This window comes from Theobroma umbraticum, unplaced genomic scaffold, assembly GCF_002168275.2.
Source record: "Theobroma umbraticum cultivar Fairchild unplaced genomic scaffold, ASM216827v3 scaffold_4.1, whole genome shotgun sequence".
NCBI lineage: Eukaryota > Viridiplantae > Streptophyta > Magnoliopsida > Malvales > Malvaceae > Theobroma > Theobroma umbraticum.
The window spans coordinates 2,116,624-2,135,812 of NW_018397258.1; the positions used below are offsets into that span (position 1 = coordinate 2,116,624).

At 35.7% G+C, this 19,189-nt stretch overlaps 5 protein-coding genes across 9 annotated transcripts; 1 reads left to right on the forward strand and 4 right to left on the reverse strand.

Moving 5' to 3' along the window:
- Positions 1-1,194: 1,194 nt before the first annotated feature.
- CPFTSY (signal recognition particle receptor protein, chloroplast (FTSY)) lies at positions 1,195-4,371 on the forward strand. Of its 2 annotated transcripts, XM_021424905.2 has the most exons (12): positions 1,197-1,548; positions 1,654-1,758; positions 1,886-1,959; positions 2,061-2,119; positions 2,299-2,336; positions 2,462-2,582; positions 2,733-2,801; positions 2,892-2,974; positions 3,397-3,465; positions 3,581-3,643; positions 3,763-3,888; positions 4,011-4,371. In XM_021424905.2, the coding sequence occupies exons 1-11, from the start codon at positions 1,246-1,248 to the stop codon at positions 3,874-3,876; spliced, it is 1,098 nt and encodes a 365-aa protein (XP_021280580.1). In that variant the 5' UTR covers positions 1,197-1,245; the 3' UTR covers positions 3,877-3,888; positions 4,011-4,371. The 2 variants fall into 2 exon arrangements, with proteins under 2 accessions (XP_021280581.1, XP_021280580.1); XM_021424906.2 differs by lacking the exon at positions 3,581-3,643 and having other exon boundaries at positions 1,195-1,548.
- A 366-nt stretch (positions 4,372-4,737) lies between these two features.
- On the reverse strand, positions 4,738-6,173 carry LOC110414123 (Thioesterase superfamily protein). The gene is made up of 3 exons (XM_021425188.2): positions 5,820-6,173; positions 5,585-5,731; positions 4,738-5,049 (listed from the first exon to the last, which is right to left on the reverse strand). The coding sequence occupies exons 1-3, from the start codon at positions 6,093-6,095 to the stop codon at positions 4,906-4,908; spliced, it is 567 nt and encodes a 188-aa protein (XP_021280863.1). The 5' UTR covers positions 6,096-6,173; the 3' UTR covers positions 4,738-4,905.
- A 1,265-nt stretch (positions 6,174-7,438) lies between these two features.
- MYB3R2 (myb domain protein 3r2) lies at positions 7,439-9,990 on the reverse strand. Its single transcript, XM_089783149.1, has 7 exons — positions 9,899-9,990; positions 9,716-9,770; positions 9,350-9,413; positions 9,086-9,180; positions 8,874-8,977; positions 8,626-8,754; positions 7,439-8,510 (listed from the first exon to the last, which is right to left on the reverse strand). The coding sequence occupies exons 1-7, from the start codon at positions 9,988-9,990 to the stop codon at positions 7,439-7,441; spliced, it is 1,611 nt and encodes a 536-aa protein (XP_089639275.1).
- A 1,200-nt stretch (positions 9,991-11,190) lies between these two features.
- LOC110414442 (uncharacterized) lies at positions 11,191-14,726 on the reverse strand. 3 transcript variants are annotated; one of them, XM_021425633.2, is made up of 7 exons: positions 14,587-14,726; positions 14,335-14,457; positions 14,088-14,207; positions 13,932-14,008; positions 12,684-12,785; positions 12,141-12,204; positions 11,191-11,761 (listed from the first exon to the last, which is right to left on the reverse strand). In XM_021425633.2, the coding sequence occupies exons 2-7, from the start codon at positions 14,414-14,416 to the stop codon at positions 11,565-11,567; spliced, it is 642 nt and encodes a 213-aa protein (XP_021281308.1). In that variant the 5' UTR covers positions 14,417-14,457; positions 14,587-14,726; the 3' UTR covers positions 11,191-11,564. The 3 variants fall into 3 exon arrangements, with proteins under 3 accessions (XP_021281308.1, XP_089639257.1, XP_089639258.1); XM_089783132.1 differs by lacking the exon at positions 12,141-12,204 and having other exon boundaries at positions 11,622-11,761; XM_089783131.1 differs by lacking the exon at positions 14,587-14,726 and having other exon boundaries at positions 13,932-14,207; positions 14,335-14,363.
- On the reverse strand, positions 14,652-19,048 carry LOC110414443 (uncharacterized). Of its 2 annotated transcripts, none has more exons than XR_016351082.1 (4): positions 18,507-19,048; positions 16,515-16,715; positions 16,216-16,418; positions 14,652-14,789 (listed from the first exon to the last, which is right to left on the reverse strand). XR_016351082.1 is itself a non-coding variant. In XM_021425636.2 (4 exons), the coding sequence occupies exons 2-4, from the start codon at positions 18,591-18,593 to the stop codon at positions 16,284-16,286; spliced, it is 423 nt and encodes a 140-aa protein (XP_021281311.1). In that variant the 5' UTR covers positions 18,594-18,640; positions 18,900-19,048; the 3' UTR covers positions 16,270-16,283. The 2 variants fall into 2 exon arrangements, 1 of the variants encoding a protein (XP_021281311.1); XM_021425636.2 differs by lacking the exon at positions 14,652-14,789 and having other exon boundaries at positions 16,270-16,418; positions 18,507-18,640; positions 18,900-19,048.
- Between the last annotated feature and the right edge of the window lie 141 nt (positions 19,049-19,189).

Sequence of the window (19,189 nt, forward strand, 5' to 3'; positions counted from 1 at the left end):
GAACAGTGAAGACTAAACGCTGACCATGTCAACTTCACCTTTGGATTTGGATAAATTTCGTGGTTCGTTTCGTTGTCTTACATCACTACGGCGTCGTCAGCACTCAACCATCATCACAGTCACTCGTGCCTTTGGAAATAAAGGTTGTAACTAAGAACATGCGATGAGCTGGACCTGCACCTCCTAATTCTTTGGCTCGGAAGTTTCACGGCACGATTACCTTAGCAGCGAAAACATAAAACAGATGGAAATGTTAGTTAAGCCGAAGGACGAGTCAATTGTTAATTTTTACTCAGCGGTCTTGCGTGGAAGTTGGGCGGAAAACTTACGGCAGCCGCAACAACCTTGCAAACAGGGGGTGGACTATCTTAAAGTCTTAACTAATAAAGTTAACTAATTTGATGGCTATAAAGATAACATAAATTATAAAATTAATCAAATTAAATATTGTTTGGTGTCATAGATTTTTAGAAGACTAATAATAGAAATTGTAATACCTAACATTATTAAAAGTTGGCTTAGCTTTTTGTGCTGCCTTTTTCAAAATTTAGACATTATATTTAGAAAATATCTTAAATTATTTTTAAAAAATTTAAATTATTATTAATCGAAACAACATTAGTTATTTTACATCATATGATATTGATGTGATATACTGATATATTGTAGTGAGTGATGATATAAAATATTAATATGATTATGTGATAATTTTACCTTTTTTGTCAATATTATATAAGTGGCACATGAGAATAAAAACGATAAATATTTTTTTTATTAATAATAATCGATATCTTTAGTTATAAAAATTTATTTAGTTTAAATTAAAAGTATTTGAGTTTGATTAAATATAATAAAAGAATAAAAATTTATTTAAAAATTTTAAAATAATTTAAAAATTATTTAAAAGTATTATGTCTATTTCTAATGCAAATTGTGAAAAAGCATTGGCTAGATTGTAGAGATTTCAGTGTACAATTTTCCCTTTTTTTTCCCATTTATCCATGTTGAACAATTGTGCTTTATGCATAAAAAAAATGGAAAAAAGATCATGTGGTTAGGTTAGGTCACTTGAAACGACATCGTTTGGAAAAAATTATATTTAAAAGTTATTTTATTAACCATTTTTGGAACAAATTATTGATCAATTTGTATTACAGTGGCAAGTAGCAACGACATCGTTTCGAGGGATGTTATCCAGTCCCACTCATTTCATCTCTCGCGATTCAGTTACAGAGAGCGAGAGAGATGGCTTCCTCTACTCAGCTCTCGCTCATTTCCAAACCCTCACCGCTCTTTTCCAACTTTCCTCGAACCCGGTTCAATCCATCCACAACAGCCAGACCAACCGCTTCTCGTTTCAAATGCCTGGCGAGTCAGACCGGGTTCTTCACTCGACTAGGTCGGTTAATCAAGGAAAAGGCCAAGAGTGACGTTGAAAAGATCTTCTCTGGGTTCTCCAAGACCAGAGACAACCTCGCCGTCATCGACGAACTCTTGTTATACTGGAACCTCGCCGACACCGATCGCGTCCTCGACGAACTCGAAGAGGTTTCTCTTCTCTGCTAAATATACCTTGTTTTCATGCTACTGAAAAAGTGCTTAAAATTAGTTAAAAAAATGAATAAGCTATTCCTTTTTTATTTGATTTTGCAGGCTTTATTGGTATCTGATTTTGGGCCTAGAATTTCTATTAAAATAGTGGAGAGCTTGCGGGAGGATATACTAAGTGGCAAACTTAAATCAGGCAGTGAAATAAAGGTTAATACAGAAAACTACAATGCTTATAAATAGGATGATGTTTTTCATTTATATTTAGTTGTGGTGAAGATATTTGTTTTATGAGGTTATAAATATTGAAAAATGTGGATTACTTTGTGGATTATAGGATGCATTGAAGAAGTGTGTGTTGGATCTCTTAACAAAGAAAGGGAGCAAGACCGAGCTTTGTCTTGGATTCAGGTTTGTTCGTGTTTTAGTCTTTGAGTTTTTCCTGTAGTTCCATTCTGCACTAAAATGGCGTTGTTTTTTCCTCTGGTTGAATACTCTGGTCATGTTATCAGGAAGCCAGCTGTGATCATGATCGTTGGCGTTAATGGAGGTGGCAAGACAACATCACTCGGTAAGGCTACTAACCAATGTCGCAATTGCTAATCAGTTAAGGTTGTTTGGATTCGCGAGTGAAATTCTTTAGTTTATCAAACTAGTTGTGGAAGATTTATTTATTGAGGAATTTTTGTCTTAGCAAATTGATGTTTCACATTTTGTTATAAAATAATCTCATTAATAATTCCCTTGCAGGAAAGCTGGCTTATAGATTAAAGAATGAAGGGGCAAAGGTGAGCTGTTAAAAAACGTGCGTTGCTTTCGGTGCAGTGTGATGGAGGCCTCTGTTGTTGTAAAAACCTGCTTAGTCACAAACAGTTTTTGCCCTCGTTTTTCTTATAATTTGATATCTTGCCAGATATTGATGGCAGCAGGTGACACATTCAGAGCAGCTGCTAGTGATCAACTAGAGATATGGGCTGAGAGAACTGGTTGTGAGATTGTTGTAGCTGAAAAGGAGAATGCCAAAGCATCATCAGGTAGATAAATTGAATATCTAAAGAAGTATTTTTTTAGGACCAAAAGGGAAAGGGTGGAGGGGAAGGGCACAAATTTTGCAGTTTTTCCTTTATTATTATTCTGATACTCTACAACTCTTAACTTGTGATTTTAAAGTGCTTTCTAAATAGTGCTTTCGCAGGCTGTGAAAAGAGGTAAGGAGCAAGGTTTTGATATTGTCTTGTGTGACACATCTGGACGTAAGTACTATGAACCTTCTTTGTTTAGTCTTGGTGTATTTGTATCTGCCTCTAAACTGTAATTCAGGGCATGCTTTATCATTTGTGCAGGTCTTCATACTAATTTCAGCTTGATGGAAGAGTTGATAGCCTGTAAGAAGGCTGTGGGAAAAGTTATTCCTGGTGCACCCAATGTAAGCTCAAGCTGTTTTGGACCCTTAACTTCCTTCTCGCCTTGAATTTGTTTGAATGTCTGGGCCACAAGACAGATTAGCATTTCCTCTTCGGTATAGTTGGTTCAGACATATCAAATGTTTGATACTTTATTCTACCTGCTCCTATCCCATGTTTTCATTTATATTGGCCATCCCTTTTGGTTAATGCCTTAAGGGTTATTAATTTACATGTCTCTTTAAACATTAATACCAAATGATTTTTAAATACCAGCTTTTATGATGCTAGTTCTTACTGTAGTAGGATCTTCAGAAATATGGTTAAGACCAGTGACAAAGAATGATGAATTTGAATGAATTGAATACAGTGACCTGCTTGTCTTTATAAGTTTCATGTTATTATTGTGAAGAGTTATCTTAAGGCCATTCTGCAACATGTGCAGGAGATCCTACTAGTTCTTGACGGGAACACTGGATTGAATATGCTTCCACAAGCAAGAGAGTTCAATGAGGCACTGTTCCTATCCCTGCCTTCTTCATCAAGATACTTAGATGAACTTGTTAAATGCTAATAATTTTTTTAATTGCACTCAGCTGTTATTTAAGCGAGTTTCAACTTTGTGACAGGTAGTTGGAATAACTGGTTTTATTTTGACGAAACTTGATGGTTCTGCTAGAGGTGGCTGTGTGGTATTGTCTCTTAACCCCCCCCCCTTTTTTTTTTTTTTGCTTCTGGGTTGGGGTGGGGGGTTTTGCGGGTTGTTTCCAAACTTTGTTCACATCTTTCTCTAAGTTCTTGCCCCTCACAGGTCAGCGTGGTTGATGAGCTTGGCATTCCTGTGAAGTTTGTAGGTGTTGGTGAAGGTCTCGAAGACCTTCAACCTTTTGATGCAGAGGCATTTGTTAATGCCATATTTCCGTGAGAAGTGTTGATGGTGTGTGTTAATAAAGTGATATATCCTGTTTGACCCATTTATATAATCCTTTTCAGTAACATCTTATCAATCACTATAAGCATTGCTGAATTAAACCGGTGCATTTTCTTTACCTTTCTTAGGTATTTTATTCATTGAGACCAGTTCTGCCGATATGCCAGGCTTCTAGATGCATGCTGTTGTAAAAGGCTGAGTCACAAGAGTACTTGTTGGCCAGCAAGTGGGATTTACAAACATGGTGCAGATGTGTCAAATGGCTTCACCCAGCATTATTATCATGGAAAATTTTCCTCTACATTATTGTTCTCTCATGTTTTTTGATTCGCACAGATGACAATTGGTGTAAAGGGCCATTGATCTTGTCTTGACCAGTGAACAAGTTACTAATTAAAAAGTAGTACGAATCAAAGCTCATAATTCTGAGAATGTAAGACTAATAATCAATATGTGTGCGTCAAATATTCGGATTCTATTCCATTATAATGTTTTTGCAGGTGGCTCCCATTACCCTGTAATATGCATATAGCAGCCTTCGTTATCCACATTAACTGCATTCAAGTTTAGGTTCTCTCTTCATTGATCTATAAATTAGAATATTAGACATGTTAAATAACTGATTGCTTTAGGCACATTAAGGTTCATCTTTTCTCCAAATAATATTAAATTGTCTGTCTCGATCCTGTTTGTTTGACTGTTTTGCTTTTGAAGTATAATGCTACTTAAGTGATGACTGATGAGTAGCTTTGAGATATTTTGAAGCACAAGAATGATCTCCTAGAACCCTAGGGTTCTACATTCCTATCAGTCTTCCGCTTCATCGTTTCATCAAGTAAAAAGAGGTAGCAGAAATTAAAAAGGTAACACATTTATCTTGATTATTTGGTAATAATGGCATGAGAATATTCATTTGGCAATACCCAAAAAAGAACCAGAATCTTTTTGGGATTCTATATTAAAAGGCACTAGGCATGGTTATCAACCCGAGCCACAAGTAAAATTCGGACTATCATGTACACATCATAACTTGGCAATGGGTGAATTATAGAAGGTTGCACGGCAAGTATAGACCAGTTTCCCTGTTTCCCTCAGTTTGAATTCAACTTCAACTACAGATACATTTCTTCCACTTCTCACTATGGATCCATCAACAATCAACTCTGCCTGCATGGTGACAACATAGGTGATGGTATATATTAATTAAACCGAAAAGAAACAAGAGTACGTGAGATGATTGATAGAAAGCTTGTTCTGTTTCTGATGCATAATCTTCATATGAGACGCAAGAGAAGGTCAAGCAATGCAGTTTATCAAAAGCAGCCTACATCAGCCCTAATTCTCAGGGTGAATTCCGACTATGGGTCCAATTAGACATATCCCCAATAAGTAATACACTAGACAAAAGTGAGGTTGCAACTATTTTTTTTACCCATAGATATATATATATATATATATATATATATAAAATAGAATTTATATGCCGGGCTTAATTAGCAATATGTTGAACATAATGACTCCAATTTCATCAAAGGTTGAAGGAATAAAAATAATTATTAAATAAAAAAATTATTTTGAGGGGCCATTAAAATAAATAAATAATTTTAAAATATTTGGGCATAGACAATCTACCCTCCGCCCCTGATTGGGAAGGGATTAAGCAAAGAGAGATATTAGGAATTGAAAAGGCAAAAGAGCTTACATTTTTGGGAGCAGCAGAGAGATAAGAAATGCCCAATTCACCAAGAAAAATGTCCTTTTCCACACCCACCACTGTTCTAACTGTCGCAATTGCCACCCTTTCTGCTATGGCTGCAACTACCCCTCCATGTAACCCACCAAAATAATTCTGCAAAGATAAAAAATCCTCAATAAAAAAAAAGAGAATAATTCATAATAATTCTGATAGAAATAGATTACGTTTCAGAAGAAATTACGGCGACAGCGGGTTTGACGGTGGCGAAGCAGGTGACGTGGCCACGTTGGACGGTGTCGGTCTTGAGGTGGTCACACAGTAGATCGGAGTAGAAGTCTTTTGAACTGTAATTATCTACGTTGGGATCGGAAATCCCTACGCTTTCAAAGAAAAGCAGAACGTTAGACGCGTACGGCGGAGATCCGTCTTGGGATTTTGTCGTGGAAGCAGCAGAAGAAGAAGGGAAGGTTTGCGGTCCCTGAGAAGCAGGAACCACAGAGGAGGAGGGCTTTCCCATTTCGCTGTCTTTGGTCTCGGAGTCACGCCTGTGATCTTATTACATTTTAAGGGTTTCTTAAAGTTTTTTTCTTTTTTTTTTTAAAAAATTCCAGCTACTAGATATAGATAGTATTTATTTATTGTGCTTTACTTTATTTTAAAAATAAAAAACTTCTTTTAATTCATGTGAATATTACTATGGTTTTGAAGCAGTAATTTTTAATAGGATACGTATGTTTTCTAAGCTAAACGCTTAATGTTATTTTCAAGATTTTAATCAATATTTTTATATATATCAAACACTTTAATATTAAGTTATATTAAATTCTCAATAATAGCGTTTCATTAAAATGTTCTGGTGGTAAAGTAGGAAGCCTAATCTTAGTATTTAATTTAAAACTTTAGTCATATAATTATATGCATATGCTTAGTCCATCTCTACGGATTAATACTTATATATATATATATTTTACCTATTCTTTTTCCCCAAAAAGGTAGCAGTAATTAATACTTTTATATATATATATATATATATATTTTCTTCTTATTAAAGACCATAGCTCTAAATAAAGAATTTTTGTATAAGAGCATAGGCATAACTGTAAAATTAATAGTCTATTTGATTTTAAATAATTATCTTTTTTATTTTTACGGAATTAAGATAAAAAATTAAATTTTAATATATTTTATATTAAAATTTGAAAAAAAAATAATATAAATGCTGAATGTTGTTTAATATAAAAAATAAATTTATAATATAAAAACATTTCGGACATCTGAGAAATATATATAGAAAGAAAAGGAGACGAAAAGAGTAAATTTAAAGTAATAATGGCTTGCCCCTGGCCGGATAAGAAGATACCGTCCGTTGAAGGAGACAATGGCACGGGAAACAAAAATGTCAACAAAAGAATAACGAATTCAATAAATATTTATCTTCGGCTTAACATCAAAGCTTTGTCCTGTATCTGCTCATTGTATGATGTTGTTGAATGGAAAGTAGCAGCAGCACCCAAATCTCTGCTTTACACAAAAGAATGAGCACCATCAACAACCTGGTTGAACCAGGAATTTAGTAAGAGAACAAATATGAAATACAGTAACAGGAAAAACAATCCATGGGGATTAAGACCCAGGCAAGAACAATTAACATTTGCAAACTGACTTACAGGAGATTTTGTCTTTCTGGTTTTCAAGACATGAGCTGTTCACACAATCCATGATCGTTCTTCTGGTTGCTTGCCGCATGTTGTTCTAATGAAACCTAAATATTCATGAAAATAAGAGACATGGTATTGCGTGGAGTAGAACAGTAGGAACTGACCTTTATAGCCTGATCAGAGAAGAACCCAATGAGCCATCTCAGGTAGAATTGGTGCTAGAAGGATGATCTGCAGTAGATGATGCTCTAGGTATGCTACTGGATGAATCCTGCACATATTCCAGGCGTTTTTCTACAGATTTTGTGACAGCTGTAGTTTCAAGTTTCGGAGACTTTGGAGGGGATAGGAAAAGCTGCTTTGCATTGGAACCTACTCCATCACTTTCATTGTGATTGCTAGTTTGTCTTGTAGATTGAGAGCTTCTTTTTCTTATGATAGACGGTGTATTTTTAAAACTCTTAGCTGCGCGTCTCAATATTGTTTCTGGACAGCTGCGGCTGACAGGTGGAGTATTAAAGAAAACTGGACTAGATACCATTCGAACATCACTATCTGTTTGGGGAAATAATCTACCAGTTGTCAAAAAAGTATTCAAATCCTTGATTTGAAGCGATTCATAGCTTAAGCAACCAAGCCTCAACTCCACATTTTCAGTGTTTCTGTCCTGTGGTCTAACAGAAGTATACAATCTCTCAACAAAGCCTGGAACAGCAGCTTTCCTATCACAATCAGCAGCAATGGTAGCATCTAATGGAGTACTCAACGGGAGAGGTGAAGGTGGAAAGCCATGCTCAGTTGTTCTTTCATGTAAAAATGGGAATTTCACAAGATCACCGAAAGAGGCATGACGAAATCTATCAGACCAGTTAGCCGCAAGGTTATAATTGTGTCCAGGTGCTTGAGCATCACAAGCATGCATTTGGTGCTGTTTGATAGCCAGATCACTTCCGTCATCATATCTCTTAGCAAACATGGTTAGAGAGGATGGTTTCATTGTACCATTTGCATCTTTTCTCACCACTCTGCAAGTTCCTCTATTTGAAATTGCTAGGTTGCTTTCCTTGCCGTCGGTATCTCCAAGAACCAATTGCGGTGAATAAGGGTTTGTGCTTCTTCCCTGATTAACGTTTTGTTCAAGAGGTTTGCCTAGCCCGAAGGACATGCACTCCACTTTTCTATCATGATTGCCTCGATTAATACCAGAAGCTGCAAGTAACTCTACTTTCTTCTTCACTGAACAGTTCCAGTGATTCTTTATTGAATTTTCAGTCCTGCACAACAAAATAGAAGAAACAACCAACTAATTTGAATGAACTTATTCAAAGGAAAGAAAATGGCTCTTGTTTGATTTCTTTTTCAGATACTCATGCACTTTTCAGGACATACCTGCCTGGAAGAAGCTTTGCTATCTCAGCCCACCTGTTCCCATATGTTCCATGTGCCCTAATAAGAACCAACTCCTCCTCTTCCGTCCAAGCAGTTTTCTTTATATCTGGATTTAAGTGATTGAACCACCTGAATAGACACTCAGATTTTACATGCTTTTTGACAAGAAACAATGTACAAATGACAAACTATATGAATTAGGAATGTTTCAAGCAATCTGTTAGTGTTCTGGACAAGTGATCAGGCACCTTTCTCTACATTGCTTGCCTATGCGGCCTGGCAAGTACTTAGCTATTTCTGACCATTTCTTCTTCCCTTGCTTCTCCACAAGCTCAAAGATAAGTTCATCTTCCTGAAACACAGAGTGAAGAATGAAGCACTGTTATATATAATATAGTGGCAGGCTTGAGGCTTCTACGGAATAAAAATAAAAAAAGAATCAACATGATTTGATTAGCACCTCCTTGCTCCAAGGTCCTTTAACAAGGTCAGGATTAAGAACCTTCTGCCAGCGATGTAGGCACTGAACATCTGTTCTATCAGGAACACACTCGGCTGCAAAAGATTTAAGCAAATGATGTCAAGAGATGATGTTCAACATGGTGCAAGGAGAGATAATAACCAGGATGCCCATCATTCCAATTCCTTCCTTCAATGAAAGTTTAGTATTCAAACACGAGAAGCATTAACAGTAAGCAAGAGATAAAGTGTTTCAAACACACATGCATACCTATCTTTTTCCAATTTTTGCCATTGAACTTTTGGACAGCAGTGGTCAACATTTTGTCCTGTTAAAAAAGAGGAAAGAACAAAAACAACATTTCGTTTCAAGCAATGGTTGCAATTAAATCATAATGAGAAAGGACCATATCATTTTTTCCTTTCAAGCACCTGACAGCACTACAGAACAGCAGAGTAAGTTACACCTAACATACTAAAATCAGGGCCGATTCTCATTTTCATCCATCAGATTTCAGGAGTTGCAATCAAAGAACTGAGATTCCATCTTTTTGCTTTATAGGATGCCATCTGGTATAATTTACCAAAAGGATGTTATCACAAAAAATAGTTATAGCTTCCAAACACTGACCTCCTCCTGTGTCCAACCTCCCTTAGTTGATCGTCTAGTAGGACCTGAAATCCTCCTGAAAAGACAGTAAAGACTAACATCAGGACATATTTGGTGATCTACAAACAAATTTTCTGATTCATAATTGATCTAAAAACATTTAAAAGAGAAAGTATAAAAGGGAAAAGAAACAAACAAACAAACCCATGAACAGGGACTGTCTTTCGAACGACGTTGTCATTAACATCATCAATGGCTGTGGTAGTATTATCACCATCCTCCTTGACTTCTTCCATGCTTAAAGCTTAAACCAACAACAAGGCACAAACCCAAGTCACATCCTTCATTTAAAAAAACAGTAATAATAAAAAAAAGCCCAAACCCTCAACTAAAAGTCAGGTTTTTAAGTCCAATGACAACATAACTGTCAAGAACAAAACATAAATAGTAAACAAAGATCCAACCAAAAGATAAATGGAAACATAAAAAGTGGTTTTCTGTTTCATTCCTAAGAACAATCCCACACACTTTGTTTTTGGTTTAGTCTCCCCCTCTCTAAAAGCTTTCCCTGCTCTAGGAATAACAGTGTAACGGCTAAAACTCAATATAGAAGCTGAAGGAAGGCAGAAATATGAAATCTTTGAAACGAAAAAGAAAAGCAAAGGAAGGAAAGGAAGAGAGTTGTGAGTACCAACTGAGTAGATAACTATAAGAACAGAAGGGTAAGAGGCAGAGACGTGAAAGATTAGGCCTTTCTTGGGCAGAGGGAATGGGAAGGGAAGTTTAGCGGGAAAAGGGAGAGAGATGGGAAGAGATATATATACGTTTTGTAGTACGAGGTTTGTTTGTTTGGTTTTGTTCGGGCAGATACAAGTAGATGCGGGTATTTAGCATCCAACCCCTAATGAAAGATTCTGTAATTAAGCATTCCATTGTTTATAGGATCAATTAATGGCATGAAATCTTATGCTCTTCATAACTAAAATTAAATATATAGAAACATGAATGCCAGACCTTAGCAATGGACCGTATAGTTATTGTATGTAATTATTATTTTTATAAATGTAGCAGTCTATATGATCTTTGTATAAATTAGAAGATAAAAACTGTATTTCCTATTGTTTAATCTGAATAATCTGCATTCAAAGATGATTCATTTTTTTTAATTGGGTGAAATATCTTTTTTGTTTCAATCAATATATTGTGGATAACTTCTATTCTCATGAGAGATTAACTATTAAATTTGTTTAATAAAATTATCAAAATATCTTTAATTCAAAAGTTAATCTATCATTTACTTTTAAAAATATTTTTGTCATTTCATTGGACAAAATTAACAATTAAAGTTTTTTGTGAGAACAAAAATTATCTACAATATACTTTGAAAAAAAAAATTTATAATGTTAATTATAAAAAAGAACCCATAAAATATGATACCCAAAATATTAAAATTACAAGATATGTAAATGGAATTAACCTTTTTAATTATCTCATTCTCCTGTTTAGGAGACTAGTTCAACTATTATGGCCCAGCTTTGGCTATGATGGGCTCCAAACAATAATGTCACAGGCTGGCAGCCCATCCAAAAAGGCCCAACAGACAGTAGTTAAGCACAAAGAAGGGGGAAGAAGGGGAGGAAGACAATATATAGAGCAACTGAGCCTAGGAATCAGAAAGCCTCCAACAGGAAAGGTAAATTTAACAGTTAAAAGCAGTATCACAAGCCAAGTCTGTGATGGATCCAAACACACAAAGTAAACCAACAAGTCCTGAGTTCAGGAAACAAAGTCTATGGCAATACAAAACTTGTATACCATTTTATTGTTACTAATAATATAGCAGGAGGCTAATACTTCTTTTCCGCAGCTTTCACTTCTTCTGTTTCTTGCCCTTTCCCCTCTCAGAACTGCATGCCTCATTCGAAGACCGGTTCTCTGGCTTCATTTTCCCTGATGCAGACTGTTTGTCGGAATGTGATGGACTCACCACCTCCATCAGCTCTAGCGAAGCAATGCTAGGCAATTTGAATGTAGAATCTTCTGAATCCGAGCTTTTCTCAACTGCACCTGTCAAACAGAACATAATATCAATTCCTTGGCCTCCGGCCTCTTATCACACACCGAAAAACCAAATCAAAATCATTGGCCATGAAAACAGTAGAGTATAATCATTTTGAACACAATTTTCTGAAAAAATTTGTAGAAGCAACCAACAGTTGATTATGTTATCATTTAAATGCACTTCAAGGTTGATTGAAATGCACTTTGAGTAATGCATGTAAAGGCTATTTTTGAAGTTAATGCAGTATCAATGATCCAGTTATAAACATAATAGCACTGGCAAAGAGAGCCTTGATCAAAAAGGAAGAGAGAAGCCGAGGGAAGGGACTATGGTGAAGGGCAGATTAGATTAAAAAGATCGAAGAAGAATCAATTTAGAGCTTACTCTGATCTACATCAGGCACGCTAGCTTTTTTCTTTGGTTTGCGAGGATTAATGGGACGAAAATTCTGCAACAGAGGATTAGTGTAAAAGAAAATAAATTGAAATAAAAATAAAGCTCAATTACTATTGCAAAAAAGGAACAAATTTAGTCATTTACACCAATTGGCATATATAAAAACATTAATTATAGAGAGTGAGAGCCATTAATTATCATGTGGATTTTAGAAGATACAAAAGGAAATTAGGAAAACATTGGGTGAGAATTATGGACTAATGAAGTTAGAGGAAGAAAAGAACAAAAATCTTAAATCAAATCTAAAGCGAGAACATGAGAATAATGGCATATCTTAAATCAGAACAGAAGCAAACCCAGCAATCAAGGCCTGAATGATAGTTTAACCACTAATGATTATTGTCTTATAATATGTTGCATCCACTTTAGTTGGGGCTCTAACATTCATTCTTAACCCTCATGCATATGGTTATCATGGATAAATAAAATTATTAATAATGCCATATTAAAGCAATATATGTTAAAACTCACAGGTGAGTAGATGGAAAGCTTAGCAGCCTTTGCATAGTTCACATATCGCATGAGATCTTCATAGGTGTAGAACTTTTGGCCAGTCTCTGGACATGAGTAGTACTGCAATAGCCAAACATTTAAACCACCAATCAATAAAATTCTCCTTTCTACCGTCTAACTTTCATCTAGATTCAATTTTGTCACAATCAATCTTGCATTCCTACAGCTTTTCTGAATGGCATGTGCCTTTAAGCTAAGAAAAGGAGAACAGTGACAGAGAAAGGCATTTCATGACAAGCAAGTCCAATAATCTTGAAGGGCACATAGTTGTTCTTGTTAATTAGCTAATACTCTCCAAAAAATAAGAAAAAAACTTTGGTTATTGCAGATTTGATGAAGAACACAATAAACAATATATATAGACAGAGAAAGAAGGATCACCATTGCAAATGTAAATCTACAAACATAAGGACCATACATAGAAGTTTGCGCACAGCATTCATTGGTAAAGGTTCTGCTGTCATATAAAAGCATTACTGGAATTAGGTTTCTTTTGAGGGGCCTTCTTGTCAAGGTCTACCTTCATATATTGCAAGCCTCTAATACAGCAATAGTTGGTTCCACCAACACTCTTACTTTGGAACCTCTTTATGGTCATCTATTTAAGGGATGGTGAGAAATGCCATAAAAATGGAAGAAGTAATGTTCATACAATTATTTAGCATGCAGTGGTAGTCCGCAGCAAGTAATCCTGCATGCACTGTCCAGCAAATCTAAGACAGATCACACAGGCAAGCAACAGCTGCCAAAGGGGCAAACACAGTCCAGCTATATCGTTAAAATCATCTTCTGGATCTACATTTAAAAAAGGACTTTGATCTTCAAATTATCAAGTGCATGTACATAAAAGGAGTTAAAACTTTATAAACCACCATATCATATTCTCCCAGTTTTGTCAAAACAGAAAAGCAAGGTTCATACCTAGTAAGCACACAAGAAAATCAGCATTCTTGACATTTCATATGAAGATGGGACACGCATGCCTCGACAAAAGCATATAAGTTCACAGATTAGGTATTAAAGTCTAGACTACCAAAGTCAGATTGACTGAATCAATCCATCACCAAAACCAAAAATCTATTAAGCATTCAACAAATTAATGTAGGCAGAGAACTTGATTAAAGTGCTTGATAAATATCAAATCTCTAGTGCTAAAATCGTATAGATCATAAAGAGATAAATAAATAATATTAAATGCCAAATTACCGAGCGCCTAGATCCATTCTTCCGCTCTTTAACAACCAACATCCAGCGATCAGGAATTGGCCTCGATGAATTCTCGTCTGCCATAGGAAAAATGATGATTTCTCAACAGTGCTTAGAGATTTCCCCTAATTTTTCTCTGAGACAAACACTTCAGACCTAGGTTTTCGATACGAATGAGGTATTTAAAAGGGCAATTCTCAGGAAGGGTAAAAAACTTCGAAAGCCACGTATTTCCATTCCCTCCACGTGTTTTATGATTGGAAATCTGAAACGTACCTGAAATGAAAAGAATAACTCTTGTTATGTTTCTTTCGCTGTTGTTTCCATATAATGCTCTATTTTGCATTTTTGTATACGAGATACTGATAAGAACAAACAAATAAAAGAAAAACAGATTACTTACCATGTTTGCTAAGATGATAGAAGGTTTCGAGGTGATATTGCAGTACTGCCACAACCCAATGGACCACTGAAACAACTGCCATCCCAGTTTTCCAAGGCAAAATTTAGTAGCCTTGCTACAAGTCTGGCAGAAATGGATGACCCCATTTACAACTTTTTATAAATTAGAAATTATCCAGCCAGGCAAAGAAGGATTATAACCTACAAACAATTCAACAATAGATTATAAGAAATCAAAACACACAAGGCTCACTTGATCACAGCATACTGCTGATGCAAAAGTCCAGTAGGAGGCTTGTCACATTTGAAAGAGAAATCAAAGGTCAAAGAACAATTGTTTTTGACTCCAGACTTTCCGGGGGCTCTTGCTAGGATAGATCAGTCATTCCTCTGTTTGAGTCCTTCTTCATGCCTTTGAACTCTACTCTTTCTGATAATTTTCTGCTTTTGGCACTACTGATAAAAAAAAAAAAAGAGAGAGAGAGCACTGCCTTAATTTTCTGCATGATCATGTTATGATCTACAAAGAATAAACAGTTAAATCTAAACACTCACAAATTGATGCCATTTTGATCTCCTTCACTTTCATCAAGAATAGCATATTAAGCTGAAGCAAAGACAAGGTCATAACAACCTACCAGCTAGTGATCAAGAGTAAAAATGTACCAACATCAAGAATTCTCATCACAATCACCTAGTAGAGTACAGTCTACAACTAAAATCACCCAAACCGAGGAAACTAGTTTCATATTCACCATCAGGAATGCAAAAATGATCAGTCAAGAGGATAAAAAGTATAATCATTTGCTTGAACTAATACACAGATGCATAAACACATCCGGCCATGCCTAATTTAAAGTGAAGTTGATCATCACAACTAATTCAGCCGATTTTTGCATCTTCAAAGGCTGATGAGAAAGTTGGCTGGAATTTGTTTTATTTTTTCATATTTAGGTTCACCATTGTTCCTACTTAATCCTAAAAAAGGAAACATAGATTTCAAATTCCCAAGGAATTCTTTCATTATTAACACCTCTCGCTTCAACAGTACATAGTAAGCCTTCAATTCCATAAATCAATTCAAAAAAGCGCATCACACATGAAATTAAGAACGAACATAAACAAACAAGCCAATAATCAATCGAAAGATCTAAGATAGTCAAATTACGAATGTGAAATTGTGGAAAATAATTAATAAAACTAATTAATAACAAATTTATGTTCAATCACGTGTAAAATTTTCAAGGAATTAGATATAAATTCCAAAGCAATAGACTAAAATAAGCGAAAGAGAAAGTGAGAAACCGGGTTTCCTTTTCCGTTTCATTTCCACCGTTTTCCCTCGGCAAACCGAGCAGAAGCTGACGAGCATACAGCAAAAATAAAGCACTTCAAAGGAAGAAAAAGGCACCGGGCGGTGCTTAGTAATACGTTGTCGTTGTTAAACCCGTGAATACTTCTTTTTCGTTTTCTTTTTTTTTTTCCTTTTATAGAAAAGAAGAAACGTTGTTATTTTTTTGGTTTTTTATATTTTTTAAATTGAACTTCAACCTAAACAAGATTAGCACATAATTATGATTGCTTTCGCAATTATCAATATCTTACAATACGCGATATAGATATTAGAGTTTTCGATTCCAACTTCTACACGTTTTTACCTACTTTTATGCATTGCTTAATGTTTATGTTGTAGGGGAGACTTTCAATTGTGAGACTGAACTAGAAAGGGTGACATTTCTCAAGAACATATCTATTAATGAGTAATCACCCAATGTTTATGCTGACTTGTAAAAGCTATGCCCGAAAACAACAATGTATCTTCTGTCTTGTTCCAACCACATAAATAGACCATTCCATGTCTGAAAAGTTTAAAAGGAAATACCAAAGAAAGGGCACCAGTAAACACAGATGTTCAAAAGTTCAGCATTGCAGACAAGACAAACAACCCATTCAATAGAAAACAGGTCCATGACAAGTGCGACGGTTGTGTCCACGTCGACCACAACGACTGCATCTGTATATGCCTTTCGGAGGTTGCCAAACCACTGGCTTCACCCAACCAGGACCCCCATTTTCATCTTGAACCTGAAAATTCATAATGACAAAGGTTAAGCAAACTAGAAGCAGATAATAAGCATAATGTAGAGGAAATTGTGCGGAACTACAGAATATGAAACTTGCCTCAACATAAATGATTGGATAAGGGCAATGCTGATAATTGTGCCCTATCTCCTTGCAGCGTAAACAGCACTGTTTCAACTCTTCTTTGCTTAAAGTACTCTTCCACCGTTGCTGCCTCCACTCCGTCCAGACATCAGGACGCTCAGGACTCACTGGAGGAACTGGAGGAGCTGGAGGAGCTGGAGGAGCTGGAGCATTGTCCTGAAGATTCAAAATAAAAAATGCTAAGTTAATATACAGAGAAAGAGAAATAGTTGCAAGAAAACATTGGTCAACTGAGCTGTCAAAGGAAAGTGTCCAGGAGCATCATTATTTTAAGGGTTTCCTTTCAAAAAGTTGTAAGAAAATCGATGAGGAATGGTCGGAGATGTGGTGTGTACACCTCTTACATCTCACTCTTTCACCCATGCAAGCTGGTAGGAAGTTAGAAGAAAATAATAAGAGGGGGAGGGACCAATAATATTTAATGTAAATTTCTAATGCCAGGAATATGAATAGCATTCTTCATAAAGAATATTTAATGGAACACAACATGTTTCAAAACAAAGTTCTCTAATTCATCTTGCAATGATTGTAATGAGATTCACCTATGTAATATTCAGAGAAATTTGACATATAATCTGCAAGGAACAACCGAAGATGATGCATTCAAACCATATCATGTGTGTCATGCAAGTATATCAATTAAGAAATATTAAAGATCAGATTTGGAACCAAAGTAGGCAAACATTAGTGCAGACTGAGACAAACCAGTAATGCCAGATTCTCATATGGTACCATAAAACAACTTTGAAGCTATTTCTCTGCTTGCCAATGTAAGTGTGCATCATGTGTTTGTCATCACTAAAGGACCTAATACATATACATTATTAGGGAAGAGCACAAGAAGCAAAACTCTGTCCTCTGCATTGGCCAAAATAACAAGATAGATTTGCACTACAATATCCAGAAGTTTAAATATGTTAAGTTACAGTCTGTTAAAATTACCTTATAATACGATCAGCACGTGAGGCTACCTAAATTATGCAATTGTCAGTATAATCTCTCTGACCATATCGAACAAATTAAGGTGATTGCCTATATTAATGGGTCATTACTACCATACGCATCCAACAATTACCTTCAGGAAACACTATCACCAGAGCAATTCCAGCACGTGCCAATTGCCAACATAAACATGACTTAATCATAACATAGAAGGTAAAATTGAGAGCTGTCTCCCACGTGTCCATATTAATTTGTCTAAAACCGACAGATCTTAAACAATGTTGATATTCGAGCTACAGGACACGTGCTAGCGTTTGAACAAACACTTGATAATAAATCATATAATGATAATCAACATGCAATCTAAGATGTTCCAAATTTGTTTGTCTAAAACTGACAGATCTTCATAGATATTAATATTCGAGCAACATGATGTGCTAGTATTTGAACAATACAGTTGACAACGGATGATATTCAGCTAGTCAGTATGCAATCCTACATAGAAAAGAAGATCCTCAAGTCATGGCCTACCTACTGTTTTATTGAATTAAGAGCAAAACAGAGAACAAATTCGTGCATGTCATATCATCCAATTCAAAACATATCCTAGGATGGACAGCCTTCAATTTTGTTTGGTTTCAAAAGAGTCTATAGTCTCCAAATCGAGCAAGCAACACTAGTAAATTTCAATGATCTCATAAATACAAATACCAGATTGTTTATTTTCCTTATCCAAGTACCAGATTTTTCGATTATGATCTAAAACATTAAGCAACAGAATTCAGATAAACCACCACGAGTGTTGATAAGGGGCTACATTAGAACCTGTCACAATCAGTGCAATTATGTTGATAGCCTTGAAGCTCATATATCATGATCATGTTTGCATATATGATAAATCAGTAAACTAAAACAATAACATAATGAAAACCATTAGTAAATGAACCGATTAGGCAAATCCGTCAAAACCCTTTTCAGATTATCAACTAATATAAGATTGTATACCTCAATTTTAACATCAATTTCAGTTTTTGGGATGCGAAGAACATAGCTTTCCTGCAGTGATTGTTGAAGCTTCGTAGCACCAGCCATTGTCACCAAAGTTTTAACTTCGTCTATAGAAATTGAGGTCTCTAGTGCTAAATTGGACAAGGAAGGGAGGTATTAATATGGAAGTGCTGGAGGAAGAAAAGATTCCCGATAGCACACGTGTTGGCATTGTTCGTAGAGTAACAAAAACGTGGAGGACCGTCATTAAAAAGGTAAGCAATTGATTCCTCCTAAGTACAGCTTTGAATTTTCTGGGTTTGGTTCATGAATTTTCATGACAACTGAGACAAATAAAGTAAAAGCTGATGAGTTGTATTTGGAATGAGAGAGAAAGAGAGTGTAAGAAACCTGATAAGCTTTGAGGCCATGGAAGGCAATATTTGGCAAATGGAAACTCAGAAACCAGCCGTTACAGGATTTCAAAAAGGTTCGGTCTCTCTGTCATCGCTGTGCGGGTGAAGAAAACGACGCCGTGGCAGTGACGTTCGTATTGACCGCAGGCCCTGGATGGCAAACAAATAAATATAGGAGAAATGCTTACTTCTATTTAAAACAAGAGTAATCAATGTTTTTCCATTAGTATTTTGTGGATAATTACTATTCGTGTAAATTTTAAATTATTAATTTTATTCAATAAA